The 25,626-nt window shown below is 48.0% G+C and overlaps 2 protein-coding genes across 5 annotated transcripts in view; both read right to left on the reverse strand.

Annotated features, from left to right (window-relative positions):
* Positions 1–80: 80 nt before the first annotated feature.
* Positions 81–6,419, reverse strand: ZDHHC12 (zDHHC palmitoyltransferase 12). 3 transcript variants are annotated; one of them, XM_072124616.1, is made up of 5 exons: positions 5,978–6,419; positions 3,843–3,979; positions 3,679–3,771; positions 3,432–3,598; positions 81–1,674 (listed from the first exon to the last, which is right to left on the reverse strand). In XM_072124616.1, the coding sequence occupies exons 2-5, from the start codon at positions 3,915–3,917 to the stop codon at positions 1,359–1,361; spliced, it is 651 nt and encodes a 216-aa protein (XP_071980717.1). In that variant the 5' UTR covers positions 3,918–3,979; positions 5,978–6,419; the 3' UTR covers positions 81–1,358. The 3 variants fall into 3 exon arrangements, with proteins under 3 accessions (XP_071980717.1, XP_071980716.1, XP_071980715.1); XM_072124615.1 differs by lacking the exon at positions 5,978–6,419 and adding an exon at positions 4,413–4,649 and having other exon boundaries at positions 3,432–3,595; XM_072124614.1 differs by lacking the exon at positions 5,978–6,419 and adding an exon at positions 4,413–4,640.
* A 663-nt stretch (positions 6,420–7,082) lies between these two features.
* Positions 7,083–25,626, reverse strand: part of ZER1 (zyg-11 related cell cycle regulator) — a 32,972-nt gene continuing 14,428 nt past the window's right edge. For both annotated transcript variants that reach the window (XM_072124613.1, XM_072124612.1), the window contains exons 3-16: positions 25,407–25,557; positions 23,437–23,876; positions 22,565–22,741; positions 21,646–21,760; positions 20,278–20,424; positions 20,015–20,188; positions 18,909–19,124; positions 18,785–18,826; positions 18,360–18,479; positions 17,942–18,057; positions 17,680–17,868; positions 17,096–17,193; positions 15,871–15,973; positions 7,083–9,721 (exon numbers count right to left, since the gene is read on the reverse strand). In XM_072124613.1, the coding sequence (XP_071980714.1) occupies positions 9,664–9,721; positions 15,871–15,973; positions 17,096–17,193; positions 17,680–17,868; positions 17,942–18,057; positions 18,360–18,479; positions 18,785–18,826; positions 18,909–19,124; positions 20,015–20,188; positions 20,278–20,424; positions 21,646–21,760; positions 22,565–22,741; positions 23,437–23,876; positions 25,407–25,557 (2,146 nt within the window). In that variant the 3' untranslated portion in view covers positions 7,083–9,663. The remainder of the gene's footprint in view (positions 9,722–15,870; positions 15,974–17,095; positions 17,194–17,679; positions 17,869–17,941; positions 18,058–18,359; positions 18,480–18,784; positions 18,827–18,908; positions 19,125–20,014; positions 20,189–20,277; positions 20,425–21,645; positions 21,761–22,564; positions 22,742–23,436; positions 23,877–25,406; positions 25,558–25,626) is intronic.

A 25,626-nucleotide genomic window follows, 5' to 3' on the forward strand; every position in this document is an offset into this window, starting at 1 on the left:
GCATGACATTACAGGTAATTTACTTGAATGAGGAGAAGCAGTGATGGAGGGGATTGTGTATTCACGGTATAACACGTCAGCATTGATAACTTTTTATTAGATCAGCAATGGCTTTATAAAACGTAGAAAAATCAGTGCAAATATCTGACATCGAGACAGCAAAGCAGGAAGGAATATAGGGGATCCCACAGTGTTTATCCAGTATGTGACATGGGAGGAGGTCTCCCGGACCATGAGCAGCCTTTCAGTAGTGCATGTGATATCATCAGCCTCTGGATATACAGACTATTTCCCATCCAAATTCCCCCTGGTTTGCCTAACAAGTTAAAGGGTCCCCCCCCCCCCTTTGCAAACCCAGATTTGTATTCCCTCAATGCATGAAGAAGAAAAGAACTTTAGCAGAATCTATTAGTGTATGCAGCTTCTATGCAGACCTCAATCTCCACAGCAACAGACTACAGCGTTTGTGTAGTCAGATCTGCAATCCTTTCCTTCCCCTATTTCCTCAGAGAGGCCTCCATCACATAACTATAGAAACTCATCAGTCTGCATTGGAGCTGTATACACAGAAGCGTAGATTTTTATACACAGCCTGCAAAAGTGGACATGCCCTCTAAATACTTACCATGACTAGTATACAAGTCTGTCATTAAGGCTCCATGTGCCGTAGCACGGCGGGGAGAGGAGGAGGGGGTGAGCGCTGGCTGCTCACCCCCGCCCCTCTCCATAGGAACATATGGCGCACGGCGCCGTAACATGGGAAAAGATAGGACATGTCCTATCTTTTCCCGGGCTACGGAGCGGTACGGTGCCTTGAGCCCATAGAAGTGTATGGGGGACGTATATATCGGCCGTATATACGTTCCCCATACTTGTGTGTGAATGTAGCCTAACACTGATTTGCATGTAGAATCATCGGTTATGTGGCGATTTGGTGAGTACGATATTTTTGCCCCACGATAAAAGTGCAGTTTCCAATTCATGTCTGTGATGTCCAACACTGCACGGCCTGGTTACTGCTCAATCCTATAAAGTGAATGGGTAGGAGCTGCAATACCAGGCACAGCCACTATACAGTGTATGGAAGGAAGAAACCATGGTGCTACATCACTGACGTTTTATAGGTGCTGTTCCTGGTTATGTTGGCTGTCAGAACCACTTCTTCTTTCCTAAGGATATGTGGCCATAAATGATTACAGGACTATCCCTTTAAGATTTTGGAGCTCATTGTGTCCAGAGAGTCATCATGGTCACTACTAGATGTGAGCCCCACCGGTTATGCTGGACAAGTGTAGCACCAAGAGCAGTGTCCTCTGTAACCTCCCCTTTAAGGAGGACAAGTCTCTTCTGTTCCAGCCTCACACAGTACTCAGGACGTCTCTGTAGTAAACCCGCTCCCAGACAACGTTACCCCACGTACAGAAGAAGCTCCACAGGTTCCTGATGACGCCCCTATCAAAGGGGTTAGTGTCGTAGTCGCACTGGCGCAGGTAAGAGATGCGGTGGTGGGACATGAACTCCCAGGTGGTGACGTTACAGGAGATGAGGTACAGGTGACTGACCAGCAGAAGGACCACCACCACCGTGAAGACCCCGATCACCACCAGGGCAGCAAGGAGGAAGACATTGGTGCGAAACCACTCACTCCAGGTGACTGCAGCGCGGAATCCAGACCTGGAGAAACATATCGATGTTATCCAGGATTGTACAGAGCTGGTAGGAGCGGGCAGTGCCAGCCACTAGGGGGAGCTTCCTGCATACACAGTCATTGGTAGGTAGTCATCGCCCTCTGGGGCGAAAGAATATAAATTAGATCCAACACCATTTTCCAGTCCAAAGGGTCCGTACTGACTGATAGGTGGGGGTGTTACTACGAGAAGGGGATTCCTGTTTAATTGGAGAGCAGGTCCCTGCTCCATCCATCTCTACTTGGCTGCCAAGTACATTAGTCATCCCGTAGGATCCTAGAGACAACCCTCATCATCTGCCACTCCAATAAGAAGGTATCCCTATACTGCTGATCCTGGAGATCCCACCAGCCAGACACCTAAGGGGAGTTCTAAAAATGCAGCCAGTGTTACGTATTATCCCTGGAGATTTGTACCTTTGTATGTAGTCAGTAGCAGCAGGACTGTGAAATATGGATTTATTTTCACCAAGTGCTCTGGGAGTGTGTCCTCACACTGCTGCGGTCTTTGAATTAAGCTGCCCTTCCACTCAGAGTAAGACTTATATGCTTGTGGTTACAACAGTCACTCAGGGGATGGGGGTAGTCCATTGCAGAGAGATAAGCACCGCAGTGTGAGCTACAGTCCTGAAATAAAAATCCATTCTGCTACTAATAACATACACCAAGGTGTGACCACACGTATCTCCGGGGATAATACCTACCACTGGCTGCATAGTAACTTCCCTGACATACCATGGTGGCCTCCTCCATACATTTACCGTATTTTTCAGACTATAATATGTACCAAGATTTAATCATTAAAAAAAAGGAAAAACTTATTAACACCCAATTAAAAATTCCCTGTTTTTCCACACACAAGAATAGCATGTACAGCTCTGAATCCATTCATTCACACACAGCTCTGCTACATCCATTCACTCAGGTATGCAACATAGATTCACTTACAGGAACACACTCCTCTATTTTTCTTACTCTTAGGCTACATTCACACGATGTATGCCCACTGTACCATAGCACGGCGGGCATACATCGTTGCAGGGGATGAGCACTGCTCACCACTGCCCCTCTCCATAGGAATACACAGCGCACAAGCTACGTACCGCTCCCGTGTGGTGGTGTGAGGCCATACAAGTGTATGGGGGATGTATATATATGCAGGCCATATATACATCATGTGAATGTATCCTTAGAGTAAGCTAAAAGCTGTGGGGTCGGAGTCCAGATAAAATGGACCGACTCAACAAACGACTCAATAATACAAGAATAATACATTTTCCCGAGATAAGAAAAAAAGTTTACCTTGTCCGATCTTGGAAAACTTATTTGCATAATTTTTTTTCCAAGAATTGGAGCATCGATGGCTATAAGTCTCCACACACCTGCAAGGGCTTAGGGTGCAGTCACACGCTCCGTTTTTAAACGGACAAAAAAAATTGAATGCGTTTTCAGTCCGTTTAAAAACGGACCAGGAACGCACCATGTGACCGCACCCATAATTGGTAAACTCTGTGTAAGGAGAACTGTTACTCCTGCATTTATGTCAGGTGCTGCTAGAGTGACCAGGAAAACTGGACTGTGGAGTCGGTGACCATTTTGGTGGAGTTGATATTTGGGAAATTGAGGAGGCAGAGTTGGAGGTTTGGCTTACCCTGATTGTGGATTATAACAGGAAGTTGTTTTTTTTTCTTCTTACTATTAAGTGTCTTACAGCCTGAAATATATACTATGTGCTGTCCCATACCATGCGATGCGGAGCGCCCAGAGCAGCACCAGCCCCTGCAGCGCCAGGTAGAGGATGAAGACGCGATGGTTCTTCTCTCCCACACAGTTCTCTATCCAGGGGCAGTGATGGTCGTATCTCCGCACACAGCGCTGGCAGGACTTGCAGTGTCGCGCCCTCATTGGCTGCTATGGGATGACAAGAGATTATTGAGCTTATTATATAATATTAACTCCTTGAATGAATTATTTTCTTGGGGGCCCCTCACCTTTAGCAGGCAGTATCCACAGCGCCTCATCCGCACGGCTCCGGGGGTCTGCGCTGGGGTCTCCTGATCTTCTTTCATGGGGATGAGATGAGGCTGAGGAGAGACATTGCTGTTATCAGCCTGCACCCACACGTCGTCACACGTACCCCCATATATCATGTCACCTTCTCCTCGCAGTCGGTCAGGACATAGCCGGGGTCCATGAGTGACACCCCATAATACAGCGCCGTGGAGGCCATGACCGCCAGTACAAACACAAGGGGATGCAGCCGGATCCCGACCTTCTCCTGGGGATAGAGATCTAAGAGGAGATGAGAGGGTTAAAAATAACAGAGCTATGAAACAGCAACCAAGGGGTCTGTGTGCACCCCTGCAATAAGTTTGTGGGTGCAATCCCCAGCAGCGACACAGTACACTGATACATTGCACCAAAGCCACATGCAAAATCAGTATAAGAGGAATCCCTACTGAGGAGACTGGGACCAGACTTCTGTATACTGAGGAGATACAGCATCAAATGTCTGGGAAAGCTGGGTGACAACCTCACAGGAGGTGAGACAGTCAATTGTCACCCACCCACCTCTCCCAGGCTACTGAAATGTTACAGAGCATCACAATATATGCAGGTAACATAACAAGTCAGGGAAAGCTCGGTGACACTACTGCACGAACCCAGCTTTCCCAGGCTCCGTAGCAGGGCACGTGTCAACCGTGCTAGAGCCCCGGATACTTGCCCGTGTCATGCAGCAGCAGCACCAGGGTCACCCCGCACGTCAGCAGAGAGTGCACCGTCCTGATCCCGCACCCGGAACCCCACACACTATGGAACATGGCGGCGCTAAGACCCCGCGCACCCGCGCTCCATCACAGCCCGGAAGCTGCGAGCAGGCGGTGGAACGCGGAAGCGTCACCATGGAAACGGCCACGGAGGCGGATCTACAGCTTAGGCATCCTGATTGGTTAGCTGCGATAGGAAGTTGAGGGACACATGTACACTGACCAATGGCTGCTGAGGGACGCGTCCTCCATGGAACTGCGCAGTTATCACGTGATATATGTGTGTAGAGGGGCCACATAACAAACACCTCCCTACAAGCCACGCCTCTAGTGCGCCACAAGCCCAGCCACGCCCCTAGTGCACCACAAGCCCAGCCCCTGCAGCCCTTATACCCCTGACATCCAGTGCCCCCATATGAAGCCTCATAACAGATCCAGCCACCATAACCCCCGACCCTCTGACCTGTATGACAGCGCCACCTGCGGGGGCCCCGATGGATATTTCCATTATATTGTTTTGAATTAAAAAAAAAAATTTTTAAAAATCAGGACTGATGAGCCAGAAAACCATTTTAAAGGGATTGTCTGGAATTAGGAAGACATGGCGGCTTCCTGTCACATGCAGCACCACACGCGTCCACATGTCACGTGCGATATCACAGCTAGAGCCCAGATATGACAAATAGGAGGCCACCATGTGCACACCTCGGCTGCCGCAGAACCTCACCGTGCACACCTCACCGTGCACACCTCGGCTGCCGCAGAACCTCACCGTGCACACCTCGGCTGCCGCAGAACCTCACCGTGCACACCTCGGCTGCCGCAGAACCTCACCGTGCACACCTCGGCTGCCGCAGAACCTCACCGTGCACACCTCGGCTGCCGCAGAACCTCACCGTGCACACCTCGGCTGCCGCAGAACCTCACCGTGCACACCTCGGCTGCCGCAGAACCTCACCGTGCACACCTCGGCTGCATCAGAACCTCACCGTGCACACCTCGGCTGCCGCAGAACCTCACCGTGCACACCTCGGCTGCATCAGAACCTCACCCAGCACACCTCGGCTGCATCAGAACCTCACCGTGCACACCTCGGCTGCATCAGAACCTCACCGTGCACACCTCGGCTGCAGCAGAACCTCACCCTGCACACCTCGGCTGCAGCAGAACCTCACCGTACACACCTCGCCTGCAGCAGAACCTCACCGTACACACCTCGCCTGCAGTAGAACCTCACCGTACACACCTCGCCTGCAGCAGAACCTCACCGTACACACCTTGGCTGCAGCAGACCTACTTACAAAAAGGTCCAATGGGTATATCTATCAATCATTGATATACAAATGATGAAGTGCTCTTTAAAAAAAGGTTCTGCAGCAGCAAGTGTGAATCTTATATTCCTAGAAAGTGCAGTCTGTGTTATCCTGTATCCACAGATCCTTCTAGATAATATGGCAGAGGGTGAGTACTGGAAGGATCCTGGAGCTCACTGCTGCCTGAGAAGTAATAAGTCTCCACTCACCTCTCTGGAGTGCAGCAGGTGTGGGGGAGGCGTGGAGGTGCCAGGCTGGGGGGCGCTCCACGCTGGCCAGGAATGTCTGGAATCCATGCAGCGGGTGGAGGTGGAAGAGAGGGACGTCTTGTCTCCTCCCAAGTGGACAAGCCTAAAATTATTCAATGCATTTCTTCCCTGTGAAGATTTCTGGAGAACCTTCATCTCCTCCCTGTGGTCAAAGCAAGAAGTGATCACCATCCCGCCCTGTGATCATGATATCACCAATAGTCAGACTATAGGGGGCGCTAGTCATACAATCATATCGCTAAATCCCTCCTATGCCGATACATTTCCTCTTAAATCCTTAAAAATATCCAATTTTTCTCATACAAAGCTCCACAGTCTTGCACAGATAAATTCTGGCTGCCCACCGCCACCACTAGGGGGAGCTAACTTCAAACTGATGCTTTATGTTTCTGAGCTCCCCCTAGTGGTGACCAGACTTATAAATACAGTCTATGATTGTGCAGGAGATATGTGGGAGATTCTGTATCAGAAAAAGTGAGCTCTAAGGATGTATTAAAATGAATCTGAAGAGTATCTGGAAGGTAAATCTTAAATATTATTGAAGAGATGAGGTCAGTGTAAGCAGAGTGATAAATTAACAAGGGGCAGGGGCGGAGTCATTATTCCTGGGAGGAGTCAGGAGAAGGGGTCAGAGGTCAGATGTGGGTAATACGGACAAACTGCAGCAGACACCACTGCTACACTTCCTTTGTGTTAGGTCCCTTCAGTTACCCAGGATCCATTGCAAAAAGCTTCTAGCACTAGGACCCAGTAGTCATTTGGATAATTACCTGTAGTTCTTGAATTTTGAAAAAAAAAAGCTGAAAATTTTGCCTCAATGTCAAAGTGGATTTTTTCCTTTAATAGGGATCAGACAATAAGAGCAATTTCAAGGAAAACCGCTTTCCTGCTACACCAGCGCCACCCACATCTACAGGTTTAATCTGGTATTGCAGGTCCCATTGAACTGAGTAGATCTGAGGTGCAATACCAGCCCCACCCACAGATAGATGTGGCGCTGTTTCTACCCCCTGGACACAGAGATAACAGGACACACACGACGCGCTCCGTTTTACAAGGGACTTTATTGTTTCAGGTCATCAAATGAGGCTTTTACAAAACACGATGCACCACTAACTTACCCCGGGCCGTACTATTACCCCCTTTGTTCACCATGCGCCCCCTGCTGGTGGTAATGAGACCTAGTACAGACATATTCATCAGCTGCTGCTCTGGAGGACAGTGACTAGAAATCTACTAAAAACTGAATCAATCGAGGAAGTGGCGGAGTGTGGCGGACCGATCCCTAAACTTCTAGGAGGTGAGACTATAGGCGTCCAGGAGGCCCGCGGTGACCCTGTGGCAAGCACCCGAATATCTATGGCTATAGAAAGTCCAATAGGAATTGGTAATACAAAAAGAGCAGCTGCTGCTCCCCAGCGCCATCCGCAGGCAGAGCAGAGACATGAACAACTCAAGTCCCTGGTCACTTACTATTCCTGGTCCTCGGAAGACACAGACGTACAAAAAAAATACGGATAATTCCAGGATCCAGGTTCTATTGCTCAAGGTGGAACGCGATAGTTTTTAGGTCTTGTCAGCCATAGTCACGAAACTTCACCCCGATGCCGAAAAATAACGGATGCTGCCAAAACTCAACCAATAGGAGCGGAAGGATTAGTGTTGGCAATGTGTGAGAGTGTAGTGGGGGTACAGTCCCTTTAAGTACATACAAGATGTATCAGCCATGTGTATTGGAAGTCACATGGTGATATATTATAGGTAGATCTGCGTGACGTTCTGCACACCAGTTATAGCGCCTCACCTGTCCACTGGCTAAGTCTGGCATTGCAACATTCAAAGTAATGGATATGAGCTGCAGTATTAGCCTATGGCCAAGTGAGGCGCTATGTCTTATTTAATGGAGGTTGGACCCAATACATCAATACATTAGGGAACCATAATAACACCTGTATAAGATGTCACCACGCTGCCCCCTACTGTCAGTCCTAGGCACAGGGACCCAACATATCCTCAAGCCAGGAGGCCATGTACCCTGCAGGTGGGGGGAGAGTGACCCTATGATTCTCATGTGTATATACAGGGAAGCCCCATCCCTATAGATGATGAATTCCCAGACCAAGGTTGTTTTGGCACAGAAACCTTGAATTATTACCCTAAAAATTACAATCTCAGAATTTCCCCTTGTATTATACATCCAGGATGCTGTATACATGGACCTCATATAGGGGGCAGCACTGAGCGTTCTCTAGGTCTCCACTGCTGATGGACAGTCCTTAGGGCATTGATATATGAGTGGGGTCCTATACTCAGCACCCCCTCTCATACACTGCAGCAAATGGCAGAGTGCTACAGTCTCTTCACTACTTACCAAGCACAGCGCCAAACACTGTACAGTGGCTGTACTTGGAATTGCAGGTCAAACACCTTGACTTGAATGGGATTGAGCTGTGCTGGGATAGGGGGTAATTGTCTGATGGCAGGGGGTCCTACAATGATAAATCCCCCATATGCAGTAGACTGACATGTTCAACCTACACTCTATTAACTTCTATGAGACTTTTGGGACAGTCCCATAAACCCCATAGATCAGATTTATAGCTTAACCTGTGGAAAGATACGTGTCCATTGTTGCACAACTTTTTTTTAGATGTGGTTTGATTTCTGACAAAACAGCGCCACACTTTCCCCTAGGCAGTGTCTGGTATTACAGTTCATCCCTCATCCCGCTTCTTTAAGAATAAAATAATGGAGCTTTGTTCTAACCCTGGACTACTACTCCCATCATTTGTGCTGTCAGGACACCGCACCCTTGGAGTACCATAATTCCAATACAAGTAATACACGGAAGCCTAAATTAGGAGAGGGCACATGATTCTGACGCGGTCACATGGCAATATCGGAAATTACTAAAATGAAAGTAAGAAAACTAATAAAATTCCAGGACAGACTCCGGTGAGTGGTAACGTTCAAGCTTATGTTGAATTTGGCCTGGGCTGGGACCAGTACACGGTGCCCTGCGGAGGGATCACTGCTCTTTTGTATAATCTTCTCTTCAGGCTTCTCGTACAGCACTTGTACCATCAATTGGATATGAGAGTAAAGTCCATGCCATGAACAACTTCCCAAAAAATGTTCAAGTTGATGATATCTCATGAATAATCGCCTATAGGTGGCGCTAGAGAGACAGTGGTTGAATGTATGGACTACAGACATCACTTGTGTAGTGTGAGTGATGGTTTCACGTACACGCAATGGCGTCATGTAGTTAGGTATAAAACTTGCCAAGCTTTAGGTGGGTGAACTTTGCCCATTGGAAAGGGTTGTTGACAACCAGAAAGACATCGGACTCATCAGTCACTCATCTGTAGTCACACACCATCCATCAGTAAGGTGCCAGGAGCCCGTCCGTGGGGTACAGTCGCGCTTACCTGGTTGCTGCGGTCACTCTCTCTAGGAACCACAACCAAAATCATAGAATAAAACACCAATACCAATAGTTTCTGTGCAAAGTAAGTTCTTTCTGGTGCCTGGTGGTACAGGGTGCGCACAAGGATCCCCCCTGTGTGAGACCTGGATACAAGTGTTCTCTGTGGAGAAGGGCACAGCACATCCAGGTGTCTCCCTTATAGTAATGTGTCCATGCTCTCTTCATTATAACTACTGCAATGTTCAATCACCTTCCTGGAAATACAAACAGATAGACATGAGACATAAATACATAGAGAGAGAGAGAGAGAGAGAGACAGACAGACAGACAGACAGACAGACAGACAGACAGACATGAGACATAAATACATAGAGAGAGAGAGAGAGAGAGAGACAGACAGACAGACATGAGACATAAATACATAGAGAGAGAGAGAGAGAGAGAGACAGACAGACAGACAGACAGACAGACATGAGACATAAATACATAGAGAGAGAGACAGACAGACATGAGACATATAAATACATAGAGAGAGAGAGAGAGAGACATGAGACATATAAATACATAGAGAGAGAGAGAGAGAGAGAGAGAGACAGACATGAGACATATAAATACATAGAGAGAGAGAGAGACAGACAGACATGAGACAGATAAATACATAGAGAGAGAGAGACAGACAGACATGAGACATATAAATACATAGAGAGAGAGAGAGAGAGAGAGAGAGAGACATGAGACATATAAATACATAGAGAGAGAGAGAGAGAGAGACAGACATGAGACATATAAATACATAGAGAGAGAGAGAGAGAGAGAGAGAGAGACATGAGACAGATAAATACATAGAGAGAGAGAGAGAGAGACATGAGACAGATAAATACATAGAGAGAGAGAGAGAGAGAGACAGACATGAGACAGATAAATACATAGAGAGAGAGAGAGAGAGAGAGACATGAGACAGATAAATACATAGAGAGAGAGACAGACAGACATGAGACAGATAAATACATAGAGAGAGAGAGAGAGAGACATGAGACAGATAAATACATAGAGAGAGAGAGAGAGAGACATGAGACAGATAAATACATAGAGAGAGAGAGAGACAGATAAATACATAGAGAGAGAGAGAGAGAGACACGAGACAGATAAATACATAGAGAGACAGACACGAGACAGATAAATACATAGAGAGATAGACACGAGGCAGACATGACATAGACATGAGGCAGACATGAGGTAGACATGACATAGACATGGGGCAGACATGACATAGACATGAGGCAGACATGACATAGGCATGAGGCAGACATGACATAGGCATGAGGCAGACATGGGGTAGACATGACATAGGCATGAGGCAGACATGACATAGACATGAGGCAGACATGAGGTAGACATGACATAGGCATGAGGCAGACATGACATAGACATGAGGCAGACATGACATAGACATGAGGCAGACATGACATAGGCATGAGGCAGACATGACATAGGCATGAGGCAGACATGACATAGGCATGAGGCAGACATGACATAGGCATGAGGCAGACATGACATAGGCATGAGGCAGACATGACATAGGCATGAGGCAGACATGACATAGGCATGAGGCAGACATGACATAGACATGAGGCAGACATGACATAGGCATGAGGCAGACATGACATAGGCATGAGGCAGACATGACATAGACATGAGGCAGACATGACATAGACATGAGGCAGACATGACATAGACATGAGGCAGACATGACATAGACATGAGGCAGACATGACATAGACATGAGGCAGACATGACATAGACATGAGGCAGACATGACATAGACATGAGGCAGACATGACATAGACATGAGGCAGACATGACATAGACATGAGGCAGACATGACATAGACATGAGGCAGACATGACATAGGCATGAGGCAGACATGACATAGGCATGAGGCAGACATGACATAGGCATGAGGCAGACATGACATAGACATGAGGCAGACATGACATAGACATGAGGCAGACATGACATAGGCATGAGGCAGACATGACATAGGCATGAGGCAGACATGACATAGGCATGAGGCAGACATGACATAGGCATGAGGCAGACATGACATAGGCATGAGGCAGACATGACATAGGCATGAGGCAGACATGACATAGGCATGAGGCAGACATGACATAGGCATGAGGCAGACATGACATAGGCATGAGGCAGACATGACATAGGCATGAGGCAGACATGACATAGGCATGAGGCAGACATGACGTAGACATGAGGCAGACATGAGGCAGACATGGGGTAGACATGGGGTAGACATGACATAGACATGAGGCAGACATGACATAGGCATGAGGCAGACATGACATAGACATGAGGCAGACATGACATAGACATGAGGCAGACATGACATAGACATGAGGCAGACATGACAAAGACATGAGGCAGACATGACATAGGCATGAGGCAGACATGACATAGGCATGAGGCAGACATGACATAGGCATGAGGCAGACATGACATAGGCATGAGGCAGACATGACGTAGACATGAGGCAGACATGAGGCAGACATGGGGTAGACATGGGGTAGACATGAGGCAGACATGGGGTAGACATGGGGTAGACATGGGGTAGACATGGGGTAGACATGGGGTAGACATGGGGTAGACATGGGGTAGACATGAGGCAGACATGGGGTAGACATGAGGCAGGCATGGGGTAGACATGAGGCAGACATGAGGCAGACATGGGGTAGACATGGGGTAGACATGAGGCAGACATGGGGTAGACATGGGGTAGACATGAGGCAGACATGGGGTAGACATGAGGCAGACATGGGGTAGACATGAGGCAGGCATGGGGTAGACATGAGGCAGGCATGGGGTAGACATGAGGCAGACATGGGGTAGACATGAGGCAGACATGGGGCAGACATGGGGTAGACATGGGGTAGACATGAGGCAGGCATGGGGTAGACATGAGGCAGACATGGGGTAGACATGAGGCAGGCATGGGGTAGACATGAGGCAGACATGGGGTAGACATGAGGCAGACATGGGGTAGACATGAGGCAGACATGGGGTAGGCATGAGGCAGGCATGGGGTAGACATGAGGCAGGCATGGGGTAGACATGAGGCAGACATGGGGTAGACATGAGGCAGACATGAGGCAGGCATGGGGTAGACATGAGGCAGGCATGGGGTAGACATGAGGCAGACATGGGGTAGACATGAGGTAGACATGAGGTAGACATGGGGCAGACATGAGGCAGACATGACATAGACATGAGGCAGACATGGGGTAGACATGAGGCAGACATGGGGTAGACATGAGGTAGACATGAGGCAGACATGGGGTAGACATGAGGCAGACATGGGGTAGACATGAGGCAGACATGGGGTAGACATGAGGCAGACATGAGGCAGACATGACATAGACATGAGGCAGACATGACATAGACATGAGGCAGACATGACATAGACATGAGGCAGACATGGGGTAGACATGAGGCAGACATGGGGTAGACATGGGGTAGACATGAGGCAGACATGGGGTAGACATGAGGCAGACATGGGGTAGACATGAGGCAGACATGGGGTAGACATGGGGTAGACATGAGGCAGACATGGGGTAGACATGAGGCAGACATGGGGTAGACATGAGGCAGACATGAGGCAGGCATGGGGTAGACATGAGGCAGACATGGGGTAGACATGAGGCAGACATGGGGTAGACATGAGGCAGACATGGGGTAGACATGGGGTAGACATGAGGCAGACATGGGGTAGACATGAGGCAGACATGGGGTAGACATGAGGCAGACATGAGGCAGGCATGGGGTAGACATGAGGCAGACATGGGGTAGACATGAGGTAGACATGGGGCAGACATGAGGCAGGCATGGGGTAGACATGAGGCAGGCATGGGGTAGACATGAGGCAGACATGAGGCAGACATGGGGTAGACATGGGGTAGACATGGGGTAGACATGAGGCAGACATGGGGTAGACATGAGGTAGACATGAGGCAGGCATGGGGTAGACATGAGGCAGGCATGGGGTAGACATGGGGTAGACATGAGGCAGACATGGGGTAGACATGAGGCAGGCATGGGGTAGACATGAGGCAGACATGGGGTAGACATGAGGCAGACATGGGGTAGACATGAGGTAGACATGAGGCAGGCATGGGGTAGACATGAGGCAGGCATGGGGTAGACATGAGGCAGGCATGGGGTAGACATGAGGCAGACATGAGGCAGACATGGGGTAGACATGAGGCAGACATGGGGTAGACATGAGGCAGACATGGGGTAGACATGAGGCAGGCATGGGGTAGACATGAGGCAGGCATGGGGTAGACATGAGGCAGACATGAGGCAGGCATGAGGCAGGCATGAGGCAGGCATGGGGTAGACATGAGGCAGGCATGGGGTAGACATGAGGCAGACATGGGGTAGACATGAGGTAGACATGAGGCAGACATGGGGTAGACATGAGGCAGACATGGGGTAGACATGGGGTAGACATGAGGCAGACATGGGGTAGACATGAGGCAGACATGGGGTAGACATGGGGTAGACATGAGGCAGACATGAGGCAGACATGGGGTAGACATGAGGCAGACATGAGGCAGGCATGGGGTAGACATGAGGCAGACATGGGGTAGACATGAGGTAGACATGGGGCAGACATGGGGTAGACATGAGGCAGGCATGGGGTAGACATGAGGCAGGCATGGGGTAGACATGAGGCAGGCATGGGGTAGACATGAGGCAGACATGAGGCAGACATGGGGTAGACATGGGGTAGACATGAGGCAGACATGGGGCAGACATGAGGCAGACATGGGGTAGACATGAGGCAGACATGGGGTAGACATGAGGCAGACATGGGGTAGACATGAGGCAGACATGGGGCAGACATGGGGTAGACATGGGGCAGGCATGGGGTAGACATGAGGCAGGCATGGGGTAGACATGAGGCAGGCATGGGGTAGACATGGGGTAGACATGAGGCAGACATGGGGTAGACATGAGGCAGACATGGGGTAGACATGAGGCAGACATGGGGTAGACATGAGGCAGACATGGGGTAGACATGAGGCAGACATGGGGTAGACATGAGGCAGGCATGGGGTAGACATGAGGCAGGCATGGGGTAGACATGAGGCAGGCATGGGGTAGACATGAGGTAGACATGGGGCAGACATGGGGTAGACATGAGGCAGGCATGGGGTAGACATGAGGCAGGCATGGGGTAGACATGAGGCAGACATGAGGCAGACATGAGGCAGACATGAGGCAGACATGAGGCAGACATGAGGCAGACATGGGGTAGACATGGGGTAGACATGGGGTAGACATGAGGCAGACATGGGGTAGACATGAGGTAGACATGGGGCAGACATGGGGTAGACATGAGGCAGACATGGGGTAGACATGAGGCAGGCATGGGGTAGACATGAGGCAGACATGAGGCAGACATGGGGTAGACATGGGGTAGACATGAGGCAGACATGGGGCAGACATGAGGCAGACATGGGGTAGACATGAGGCAGACATGGGGTAGACATGAGGCAGACATGGGGTAGACATGAGGCAGACATGGGGCAGACATGGGGTAGACATGAGGCAGGCATGGGGTAGACATGAGGCAGGCATGGGGTAGACATGAGGCAGGCATGGGGTAGACATGGGGTAGACATGAGGCAGACATGGGGTAGACATGAGGCAGACATGGGGTAGACATGAGGCAGACATGGGGTAGACATGAGGCAGGCATGGGGTAGACATGAGGTAGACATGGGGCAGACATGGGGTAGACATGAGGCAGGCATGGGGTAGACATGAGGCAGGCATGGGGTAGACATGAGGCAGACATGAGGCAGACATGAGGCAGACATGAGGCAGACATGAGGCAGACATGAGGCAGACATGGGGTAGACATGGGGTAGACATGGGGTAGACATGAGGCAGACATGGGGTAGACATGAGGTAGACATGGGGCAGACATGGGGTAGACATGAGGCAGACATGGGGTAGACATGAGGTAGACATGGGGCAGACATGGGGTAGACATGAGGCAGGCATGGGGTAGACATGAGGCAGACATGGGGTAGACATGAGGCAGGCATGGGGTAGACATGAGGCAGGCATGGGGTAGACATGAGGCAGACATGGGGTAGACATGAGGTAGACATGAGGCAGACATGGGGTAGACATGAGGCAGACAGATATGAGATAGATGATGAGATGATAGATCATATATAGATAGATAGAACATATATAGATACATAGGAGATATATATATATATATATATATATATATTGAATATACAGATCAAACTTTTTCTAATGCCAGTCTGTGCCCACTACTGCCCGAGGTGGGAGGTGTGGTGAAGCACAATACCTTGCCATATCCTTGGTTTCCTGGCGTGTAGTGGTCATTTTGAGCACATCTAACAGCAGGGGGAGTCCTCCTTCTTTGATCAGCAGGGGGCAGTACTTGTCCGCTAGGTTAAAGTAAATAGAGAATGATAAGAACGGGATGGGTTTTATTCTATTCTCTGATGTGTGACTGCCGGCCGGGTAACTGTCTCCTCTGCAGGTCACATTCATATCACTAAGTAATCACCAAGATTATGGGGCACATTTACTAAGAATGTCAGAAACTTCATGAATCTGGCGCTTCCCTGCACAAGTTCACCAACTTTTTTGTGGTGCACCTTTAACACAGGGCGTGCGACGGACTTTGCAAGTTAAATCCGGCGCACAGTCCAGAACGCCTCCTAATTGTGTTGCATGACCTGTCTACTTTATTCTTTGGGTCGGTGCGATCACGCATTTATAGAGGTTTTATAATGTTTTCATAAATTTACAAAAATTAAAACCTCCTGTACAAATTTTTTGGGGGGATTTTGCCGTCTTCTGGCGCTAATAACTTTTTCATACTTCGGTGTACAGAGCTGTGGGTGGTGTCATTTTTTGCGACTTTTGATGACGTTTTCAATGTTGCCATTTTTAGGACTGTACGACCTTTTATTGATTTTTTTTTATATTTTTCAAAATGGCAAAAAAGTGCCATTTCCAGATTTGGGCGCTATTTTCCGTTACGGGTTACGTAGTGAAAATCTGGCATTTTCGGACGTGTATGATTTTTACTGTTTATTTATATTTATATCAGTTCTAGGGAATGGGGGGGTAATTTGTATTTTTAAGTTTTTTTTTAATATATTTTTTTTTAACTTTTTTCTATTTTTCAGACTCCCTAGGGTACTTTAACCCTAGGTTGTCTGATTGATTCTACCATATAGCATACTACAGTATGGCAGAATATGGGGATTTTTCTCCTCATTCATTACAATGTGCAAATCGCACATTGTAATGAAATGGTTAAAACGAGATAGCCTCGGGTCTTCGAAAGACCCGAGGCTGTCATGGCAACCGATCGCTGCTCTCTGATGGCGTCATCCATCTTTTTGAAGCCGCCAGCGGTGATCCACGGAATAACACCCGTCTGCAATATGCAGCAAAGACTCATCGGCTATGGAGAGGGCTCAGCCCCTCAGTTTTCTGCAATCCACTTCTATTATCCCATTATATACATAGTGATGTGATCCTAATGTGATGCTCACCATATACAGATACAAGATTGTACAGCGCCCATGTCGCCCAATGCTGGCTCACAGGAGAAACGCTCTGGGGCAATAGCCGGAGAATTGGCTCAAATGACCTAAAAAAAAAAAAGACACAAAGAAAGAAGAAACATAACTATAGAAGTTCTGCTGGTGTAATAGGCCGGGTTGTAAGAAATGTACGTATAAAGACCAGGCCATCAGTATATGACCAATGGGGGGCTACCACCTGGTCCGCACATCCATCAGCTGCATGAGCCAGACAACACAGTGCAGGTGGCTCTGTGCCCTGTGTAATGGTAGGCACAGCCGCTATGGATATACACACAGGATAACCAGGTACTGCCCTATAGTCTATGACTAATGGGCAGCTGCACGCGATCTGTAGGGGTCTCGGCATCAGTTATCATCCTGTACACAGCACAAGGCTTTTAGCTTCTTCTAAAGCTCCTATACTCATTAGGAAATGAATCGGTACAGAATTCTCCGATCTGAGTGGTGCTAAAGCTCGGATCAAGACAGTAAGGGAGGAGGGGGGTGAATTACAAGAAGGGAACTAGGCAGATGTTAGTAGTTCCTCTGACCGGTAGTTAATATTTCTTCTGGAGCTGATATCCCAGCTCTGAATGGCGCTCCACATGCGTTCCTCCACCTCATGGCGCGTGGGTTCTACGATGAACCAATCCTCAGGACCATCGAACATGATGTGAGACAGCACGCCGCAGGCATTGTACGACACTTCGATGCCATCAGCTTTGCTCTCCAGGAGATTGCTGACAATAGAAAAAGAGAAAACATTAGAGAAAGATACAAGCGGAAATAAAGAGAAAAGGCAAAACATATTACCTAAAAACTGTGATAAACTGTGAGGTCATCAGCTGTGGGCGCAGCTCGCGGACCTCGGCCACGTTTCCTAGAAGTCCCAGCATGTTACGGTGCAGTTCTTGCTTCTCGGGAAATTCCTGTGGATGGCAAAGGGACACGAGGTAAGGGGGCATTCCCACAACCATGGGCTCCAGACCGGGAAATCCAGGCCAACACAGTGCTGGGAGAAGGAGAGGTGAGCGCTTGTCATCCCTCCACCCTCCATAGGCAGAAGAGTGCCCGCCAGACACGCTCGGGGTGCGGTGATGCACCATGTGGTCACCGCGCCATGACCTGGAGCCATAGAAGTCTATGGGGGCTGATCTAGCAGCCATGTGATGTGTATCCATGGAAATGAAGGCTGCGGCTGAGGATGAGTAACGTGGCAAGGAAGACTTACTCGTAGGCAGTCAAGAAACAGCTTCATGCCCCCGTAGTTGAGGAACATCTCGCAATTGTCTGGAGTCTCATCCGTGATGTTCCAGAGGGCGCTCCAGGAAAACTCCATCACCTGGTCACACTGACAAAAGAAAGGAGCCCATCATTATGATAAAAGCACTTGCATCATAAAGTAACATGAAAGTATGTTAGAGTCCTGAGAGATGGGGAGTCCGACCTCTGAGAACTCCAGTCATTCTGGAAACGGGGTCCTGTCTCTTAGGTATAAACAGGAACATGTTGTTCTCTTCCAGTCCAATAGAGAATGGATGGAGAAGCAATCCACACAACTCGCTGCCCTGCTCATTGCAGGCATACGTCACATGAGGTGCTATAATCTGGTAGATGAACCCAAAACATGGGCCAGGCAGTCGCAGTGTTACTTACGGTTTTGTCCTGCAGCTTCTTCTGAATCAGTTTCAGCATAGTCTATGAAGAGAGTGGGAGAAGGTTTAACATCCGATCTGCACAAAACCGAACATTAATTCTCCTTCCCCTGTTTAACCCTTACCATGACAAAGCCCATCTTCCCCACCGCCTCCTTGTGGTCATTGTCCACCTGGCACACAAGGGCGTTGCAGAGGTGGACGGCGATTCGCTGGATGGACTCATCTTGCCGGGTTGGGATGAGGATATTTAGCAGCAGCTCATTGACTCTCTGATACTGGAACTCCAGCTCCTCGGGAATGCCAAAATTACACAACGTCAGACAGCAATTCCTCTGCACCTAGAGAAAGCCATAGATAATGGAACTTATTAGGGTTCGGTGACTGCTATGGAGTAATCACATGTTACTGTATTGTACGATATAAGGTTCTATGGCCACAATGTGTATGTGACTGGCGATGTGTGTAGAGGAGGGGAAACACGAAAAACCACATTTTTCAATACTTTTTATGTATTTCCTGTCATTGTAGAAGATGTCTACTAAAGAGGACAAAGTCATACATAGTCCTGTCACCATTGTGCCCATAAAGTGACCATTGATTTGACAAGTAACACAAGCAATGTCCAGAGATTATACGCTTCCCATGTAAATCTTTTCTGTTTCCCAGCGATCTGCCATTTTCAGAGAAAATAACATTGTTATGTAAATTAGGTCCTCAGTGCACTAGAGGCGGGGCCCTACTTGCTGGTACACCTGGTTTACCTTTTCTATGCTGACAATCACTACACATAATAAGTGACATCTCCCATAGAAATAAGCTGTGAAAACAAGAAACACTGCAAGATCTAATAGCAAATGCTTGTAAGCGTTAGGAAAAGGAGAAAGAATCATTTATAACTGAAGGCTGGTGGCTGGAACTGATAGATCTGTGTCTGTTTTCAACCTGGAATCTGGGAACATTTGTGGACAGTCTGCAGGTGTATGGGGAGAGTCCTGCTATATTGCATATTGTTGGGCTGTTGAGCTCATCTTGTTCACACCTGATATTTTCTTTTGGGACAGAACCTTTTCTCCGTGCAGACAAGCAGGCGGCTCCTCACAACCGTCTCACTGTATTATGTGATGTTACATTTCATACTATTTGTAATATGCATTATCTGTTATAAGAAGTTTGTTCCAATAAAAATAAATTGAAAGAATAAAAGTAATAAATATCAGAGCTGGCTTACTGTGACCTCCTGGTAGGACTCCATGCCATTCAGCACCACTTGGATAACCTGCCGCCGGAGCCGGACGCTCTGCTCGCCGCGATATTCTGCGTTGGTCAGGTAGAAGAGAGCCGCGCTGCCAGTGACCTGGATGGTTTTATCATACTTGTGACACTTCAGAGCTGCGATAACCAACTACAGAGAGGAAACAATACATCTTCATATATACAATATTGGGGAATCTGAATCGATTTCCCAGTCCCCCCTCTGTACTATTTGGGTACCTGCAGAGCGCGCAAGTGCTGGTTGCACCTCTCTATGCGGGCAATGTCAAAGAGAAGGTTTATGGCACGGGAGGTTATCTCCGGACGATGCTCCGTGTAAGCTTCAATGGCGTTCAGCACTTGCTCCTCGTTCTTGTCTCCACTCACCTGGAAGAAGAGAAAAAAAATTAAAGGGGTTGTCAAATGGCCTCCAAACTGGTGTCACATGACCAGCAGTAGGATCACCAAATCCAGACTAAACTCCCAGATTTCAGAACTGCAGCGTTATCTTTCTTCCATGCAATATGATCAAGTCTGGTATTCATAGGTTATTGGGAACCAATCCAAAAATTCCATCACAATGATCCACCAAAAACCTGTTTGTTGTTTATTAATCCAGAGTATTTTCCCTCTTGTACGACGCCAGCAAAGTAATTGCTAAATTCTTGACCGTCCCTTCCCCCGCACAGACATTAGAGCCATTCTGTCGGACACTTCCCACTGACTTTTTAACAAACTTTGCACAAGTCAATAGTACAATAAACCTAAGCAACTGGGAATCAGTCATGCAAGATCAATAGACACTCAGAAGGGTCAGATTACATAGAAGTCTACAGAGAGGGGAGGGGGAGCGGAGAGCAGCGATACAGGTACAGACAGAGTGAATATTAAGTAAAGTTCTTTATTCATGTCTGTAGAGGTCGGTAATTCTCTATAATATCCTACATGACTGGCCGATGCTCCTGAGTGAGTGACGGAGAGGTATGGAGCAGATTATCCTTTACTTTCTAGGTGCTGTGTATGGGAGACATCGTAGCAGCTGGTCTCCAGCCACCAGCATGGTGTTATTCCTCATAGAACACCCTAATACAGATTTATGCAAGTATGGTTAAAAAATTTGGTCCATTTTAAGTAGATTCTTAAAGGGTTTCTACACAGTTGGCAAACCCCTTTAGTCATAAAGACACATAAAATTTCTATACAAAGTAAGATACATAATGTCAGCAGCCACCCCTGTACAGATGTCTTCTGATCAGTCACTCATGCACGCTCCATATTAACCTGACCCTACCTACAGACCCCCGCCCCCAATCCCCTCACCCTCCTGGGCCACCGAATCAAATTACTCCTGCCACAAACCCCTTTCCTTAGACTGGGGGAAAAGGATCTTTCAGGTTGTGGATATAGATTGTTATGCATGTGGTTAATGATGAGTATACACGTGGATTTCATCTAATAAATACTTTATTATATTGGCCTACTAGGGCAATTACTGTAACTATCCCTTGTTATGTCATACCACACGCTGGACACTGCAGGAGAAATCTATGGCTGTGTGCAACTTTCTCATCAATGCAATGCCTTGAGTGCAGGGGAGGTAGACTTTACCTTGTAGGCTGGGATGTGCATTAGGCGGCAGAGAGAGGTTTCAAAAAGGCCGAGGAACTGTAGTGGTCTCTTCAGTAGCCGGAAGGGAATGATACTGCTCTTACTGGGGTCCGTGCTGCATGAAAAAAAGAAAAAACAAAACAAAGGGGATTCTTAGGGTAGGACATCAGTTTTAGACTTCACAAATTACATAGTTGTTAGAATAGTTGCTCATACACAATCCTCATATCCACAGGTATCTGCCATCAGAGGAGAGTCAGGTGGCCCCATACATATCTGAAAGGAAGTAGATCCTGCGGTCATTGGCCGATACAGACTTAGGCTACATTCACACACATGTATGGGGGATGTATATACGGCCGATATACGTCCCCCATACACTTCTATGGGCTCACGTGCGGCACCGTACTGCTCCGTAGCCCGGGAAAAAATAGGACATGTCCTATCTTTTCCCGTGATACGGCAACGTGTGCTGTATCTTCCTATGGAGAGGGGCGGGGGTGAGCAGCGCTCATCCCCTGCTCCTCTCCGCAGCGCCTGTACGGTACTACGGTACGGCGGGCATACATCCTGTGCCTACATGGCTACGCCCGGGAGGGCACACGTCAGGCGTGCAAGAGAGGAGAAGTTAGCGATGCTCACCCCTACCCTCTCCATAGAAAATAGTGCCGCACGGCGTGCTTATGGCCAAAAGATAGAGCAGGCTCTATCTTTTTTGCGGCCACGGCACGGTGAGTACACGTTGTGCTCACTGTACCGAGCCCGGACGACATAGTCAACTGTGGAGAACGTATATGCGGCCACAAATTTGCAGCAGTTTACACGTCCCCCCCCCATACATTCGTGTAAATGTAGCCTAATGTGCTTGGGGCTGTAAACTATAGGATATCCCTTGAAGACTCATCTGTTTATGTCTTACCTGGGAGGGCCCAGCTCATCATCCATCTTGGACATGGCGCAGTTCTCCAGCATCATATGACCAGAGATGTCCAAGGAGACCAAGTCTTCCAGGTTCTGCACAAATAGGCTCAGCACCTTTCGGGTAAGTTTGAACTTGTAGTAACTTGATAATCTATCCCGGGAAATATCCAGATGCCTACGGAAAGGAAGTTACAATCACATGTGACCATCTGAGAAATGGGAGACAGGAGAAACTGTAAATATTGCTTTACACTTTGGAAAATCTCTCACGGTGGAAAAGTAAGAAGTTTCCATGATGTGGAGCTGACCCCTGCCGTATCTGTCCAGGAGAAGAATAGTATTAACCCTGTCTCTGTGAAATATAGGATGGGCCGGGTTCAGATAGATCTGTATCCTAGTCTTTCCCTGTATATGAGGTCATCTCAGATAAGAGTTGTGAATAATAAAGGCACAGATAGTGCTGCCTCCTGTCTCTCTTTGTAAAATATGTAGGACTATAAAAGCTTTAGGCACGTGTTGCTCCCAGTCTCTCCAAATAAATGATATAGGCACAGATAGCGTTGCCTCCTGTCTCTATTGCAAATGCTTAGGTACATTTTGTACAGCTCCCAGTCTCTTCCTGTAAATTATAGATAAAGTACAGATACTACCTTTTCCTGCCTCTCCCTGTAAAATAAGTAGCACATATAGTACAGCCTCCATCTTTCTGCAACATTGCTTGTAAATTGGGACAGGACTGGATTGCAGGACAAGGCCCAAAATGCTGCTGTTTTCAACTGGTACATCTACGATCAAAGGGGTTTTCTGGATATGTCACTTGTTGTATGGAAACCTGGAGAACCCCTTCAAACCAAGATAGAAAAATCTTACCTGAGTTTCTGCAGCTGCACAATGATTTGGATATGATCCTCAGATAGGTCCATGTTGTACAAGACTAGAGACACCAGCGTGTCCTTCCACTGTGTCAGAAAGCTTATGTCATTCATCTGAATTCCTGACAGATTTAGGGCTTTTAGACACGTCAAGGGGCGCAGCATCATCTCTACATCCACTCCTTTAGTGATGCATCCCAGATTTAGAAAGCGTAGATGCTGGAAACCTTGGAAAGTGAAATCCCGGGATAGTATCTGACGGGTGGGGTTGACCAGACAGTCAGTATCATCATAGCGGCCTAGGTGCTCCTCTTCAAAGAAGATGTTGCTACAACCAAAGAGGCTTAGGGACACGAGGGTGGACTTGAAATTCGCCAGTGTCTGTAGACTCTTGGCCGTGAGCCTCTCACAGTTTGTAAGGTACAGTTCTACCAGGTCCTATGGAAAGAAATATAAGCAGTATTCAATAGAAGCCATGGCTGCAGTGAGGGCACCAAGTCAGCTGCCTCAGTGTGGGGCCCAGACATCCCTGAGGATAGGCCATCAACAGTAATTTCTGTTCAACCCCTTTAAATGGGTTGTCCAACCTTTTGATGAACTTTGCTTATAACCTGGGGGACCCACTAACGTCATTGCTGACGGACACGCGACCAACCACCGACTGATCAGCCCTGCAAACGACTGTAACCCTTTATGGGGAAAATGAGCACCATGCTAGAGTGCAAGCTGCTATGGTGCCAGGACTGTAATTCAGGAAGACAGCAAACATATTTGCTGTATTTTAGACCTACCCTACAATATCCGATTTTGTCAGGGTAGAGAAGGATCAATCTTTGATCAAAAGTGACTGGAATTTATATAGTCCCTCTTTCCACATACACATGTATACTAAAGGAAATCAACCACTTGAAAAACAAAAAAAAAACGTACAAATACTCACCCCCTGCTCCTCTTTATACCGGTGCAGTCCGCCACTAGTCTTGACACGCCAGGATCACCTAGACTTATATTTAGCAGCCTGGAGCGCCGGACTTCTCGCCCCCGCGATCCGGGCTGCTAATTATAAGTCTCTTTTCTATAGAGGAGAAGGGGGGGGGGTGACGTCACAGAGGGGAGTAAATTCACGCCTATTGCGTGACAGCACCTCACCCCCCCCCCTGCTCCAAGCATAATTAACAGCATGGTGCCGGACATCTTGTCCCCCCCGCTCCAAGCTAATTATAACTTTCTTTTCTAGGTGATCCCGGCAGGATCAATATGAAGAGGAGCGGAGGTGAGATATTTTTCGAGTGGTGGATTTCCTTTAAGGATTGGGAGAGATAGTTATCTGGATTGAGTGGAATCTAATGTATATGGCCAACTGGAATAGGGGGAACCAGAGCATGCTCACAATACTCAGGGGTCCACACTTCATGACCAATTCCTTAAACATGTGCAAGTCTTTTATGGGACAGTTTTGTGAGCATATTCCTAATAATTATAATTATTTTTATAGCGCACACACATTCCGCAGCGCTGCACAGAGCTTGCCAGATCTGTCTTAATGTTCTGAACACCCACATATGGATATACACCCCACTAGTAATGGGGTGTGCATTCCAGGGAAGAAGTAACCCCATATGTATTATTCATTTAAGTCAATGGGAGAGCACGGAAACAAAACACCTGCAACCTCACTAACCTTAAGTTACAGTTCTCAATGACACCAGCATTAATATGCAAAGCTACAAGAAAAACTGAGGCGGGTTATCCTATAACAAGCGCACAGATTACGCTCGGATCAGATGCTTCTCCCACACAGGCGGAAGGGAAACCAATCTGTCTGCCAGCGGATCACATTGCCGTGTGATAGAAACAGTGTCCTGTCTCTGAATCCATGGGAAGAAGTAAATGCTAACAGGGCGATCTTATCTTAGGCCTTTGTCCCCTGCCAAGACAAGAGCAGGGCACAGATAGGGCTACGCTCACTTGTTTAGCGATGGCTTCCAGATCTTGGTCTTGGACAATGTCCTCCCTTAGATGCAGGCGGGTGAGCCGTGTGCTCTGCGGCTCCGAGAACAACGTGAAGAAACTCTCGTGGGGCTCAAAACCGCTGTCTGCGTTCACCAGCTCGATGTACCTGATAACAGAAAGGGTTATAAAGGGTTAAGCATAGCGCCATAGCCATAATCTGACCCGTACGTCGCCG

Source organism: Engystomops pustulosus, chromosome 9, assembly GCF_040894005.1.
Source record: "Engystomops pustulosus chromosome 9, aEngPut4.maternal, whole genome shotgun sequence".
NCBI classification, from domain to species: Eukaryota; Metazoa; Chordata; class Amphibia; order Anura; family Leptodactylidae; genus Engystomops; species Engystomops pustulosus.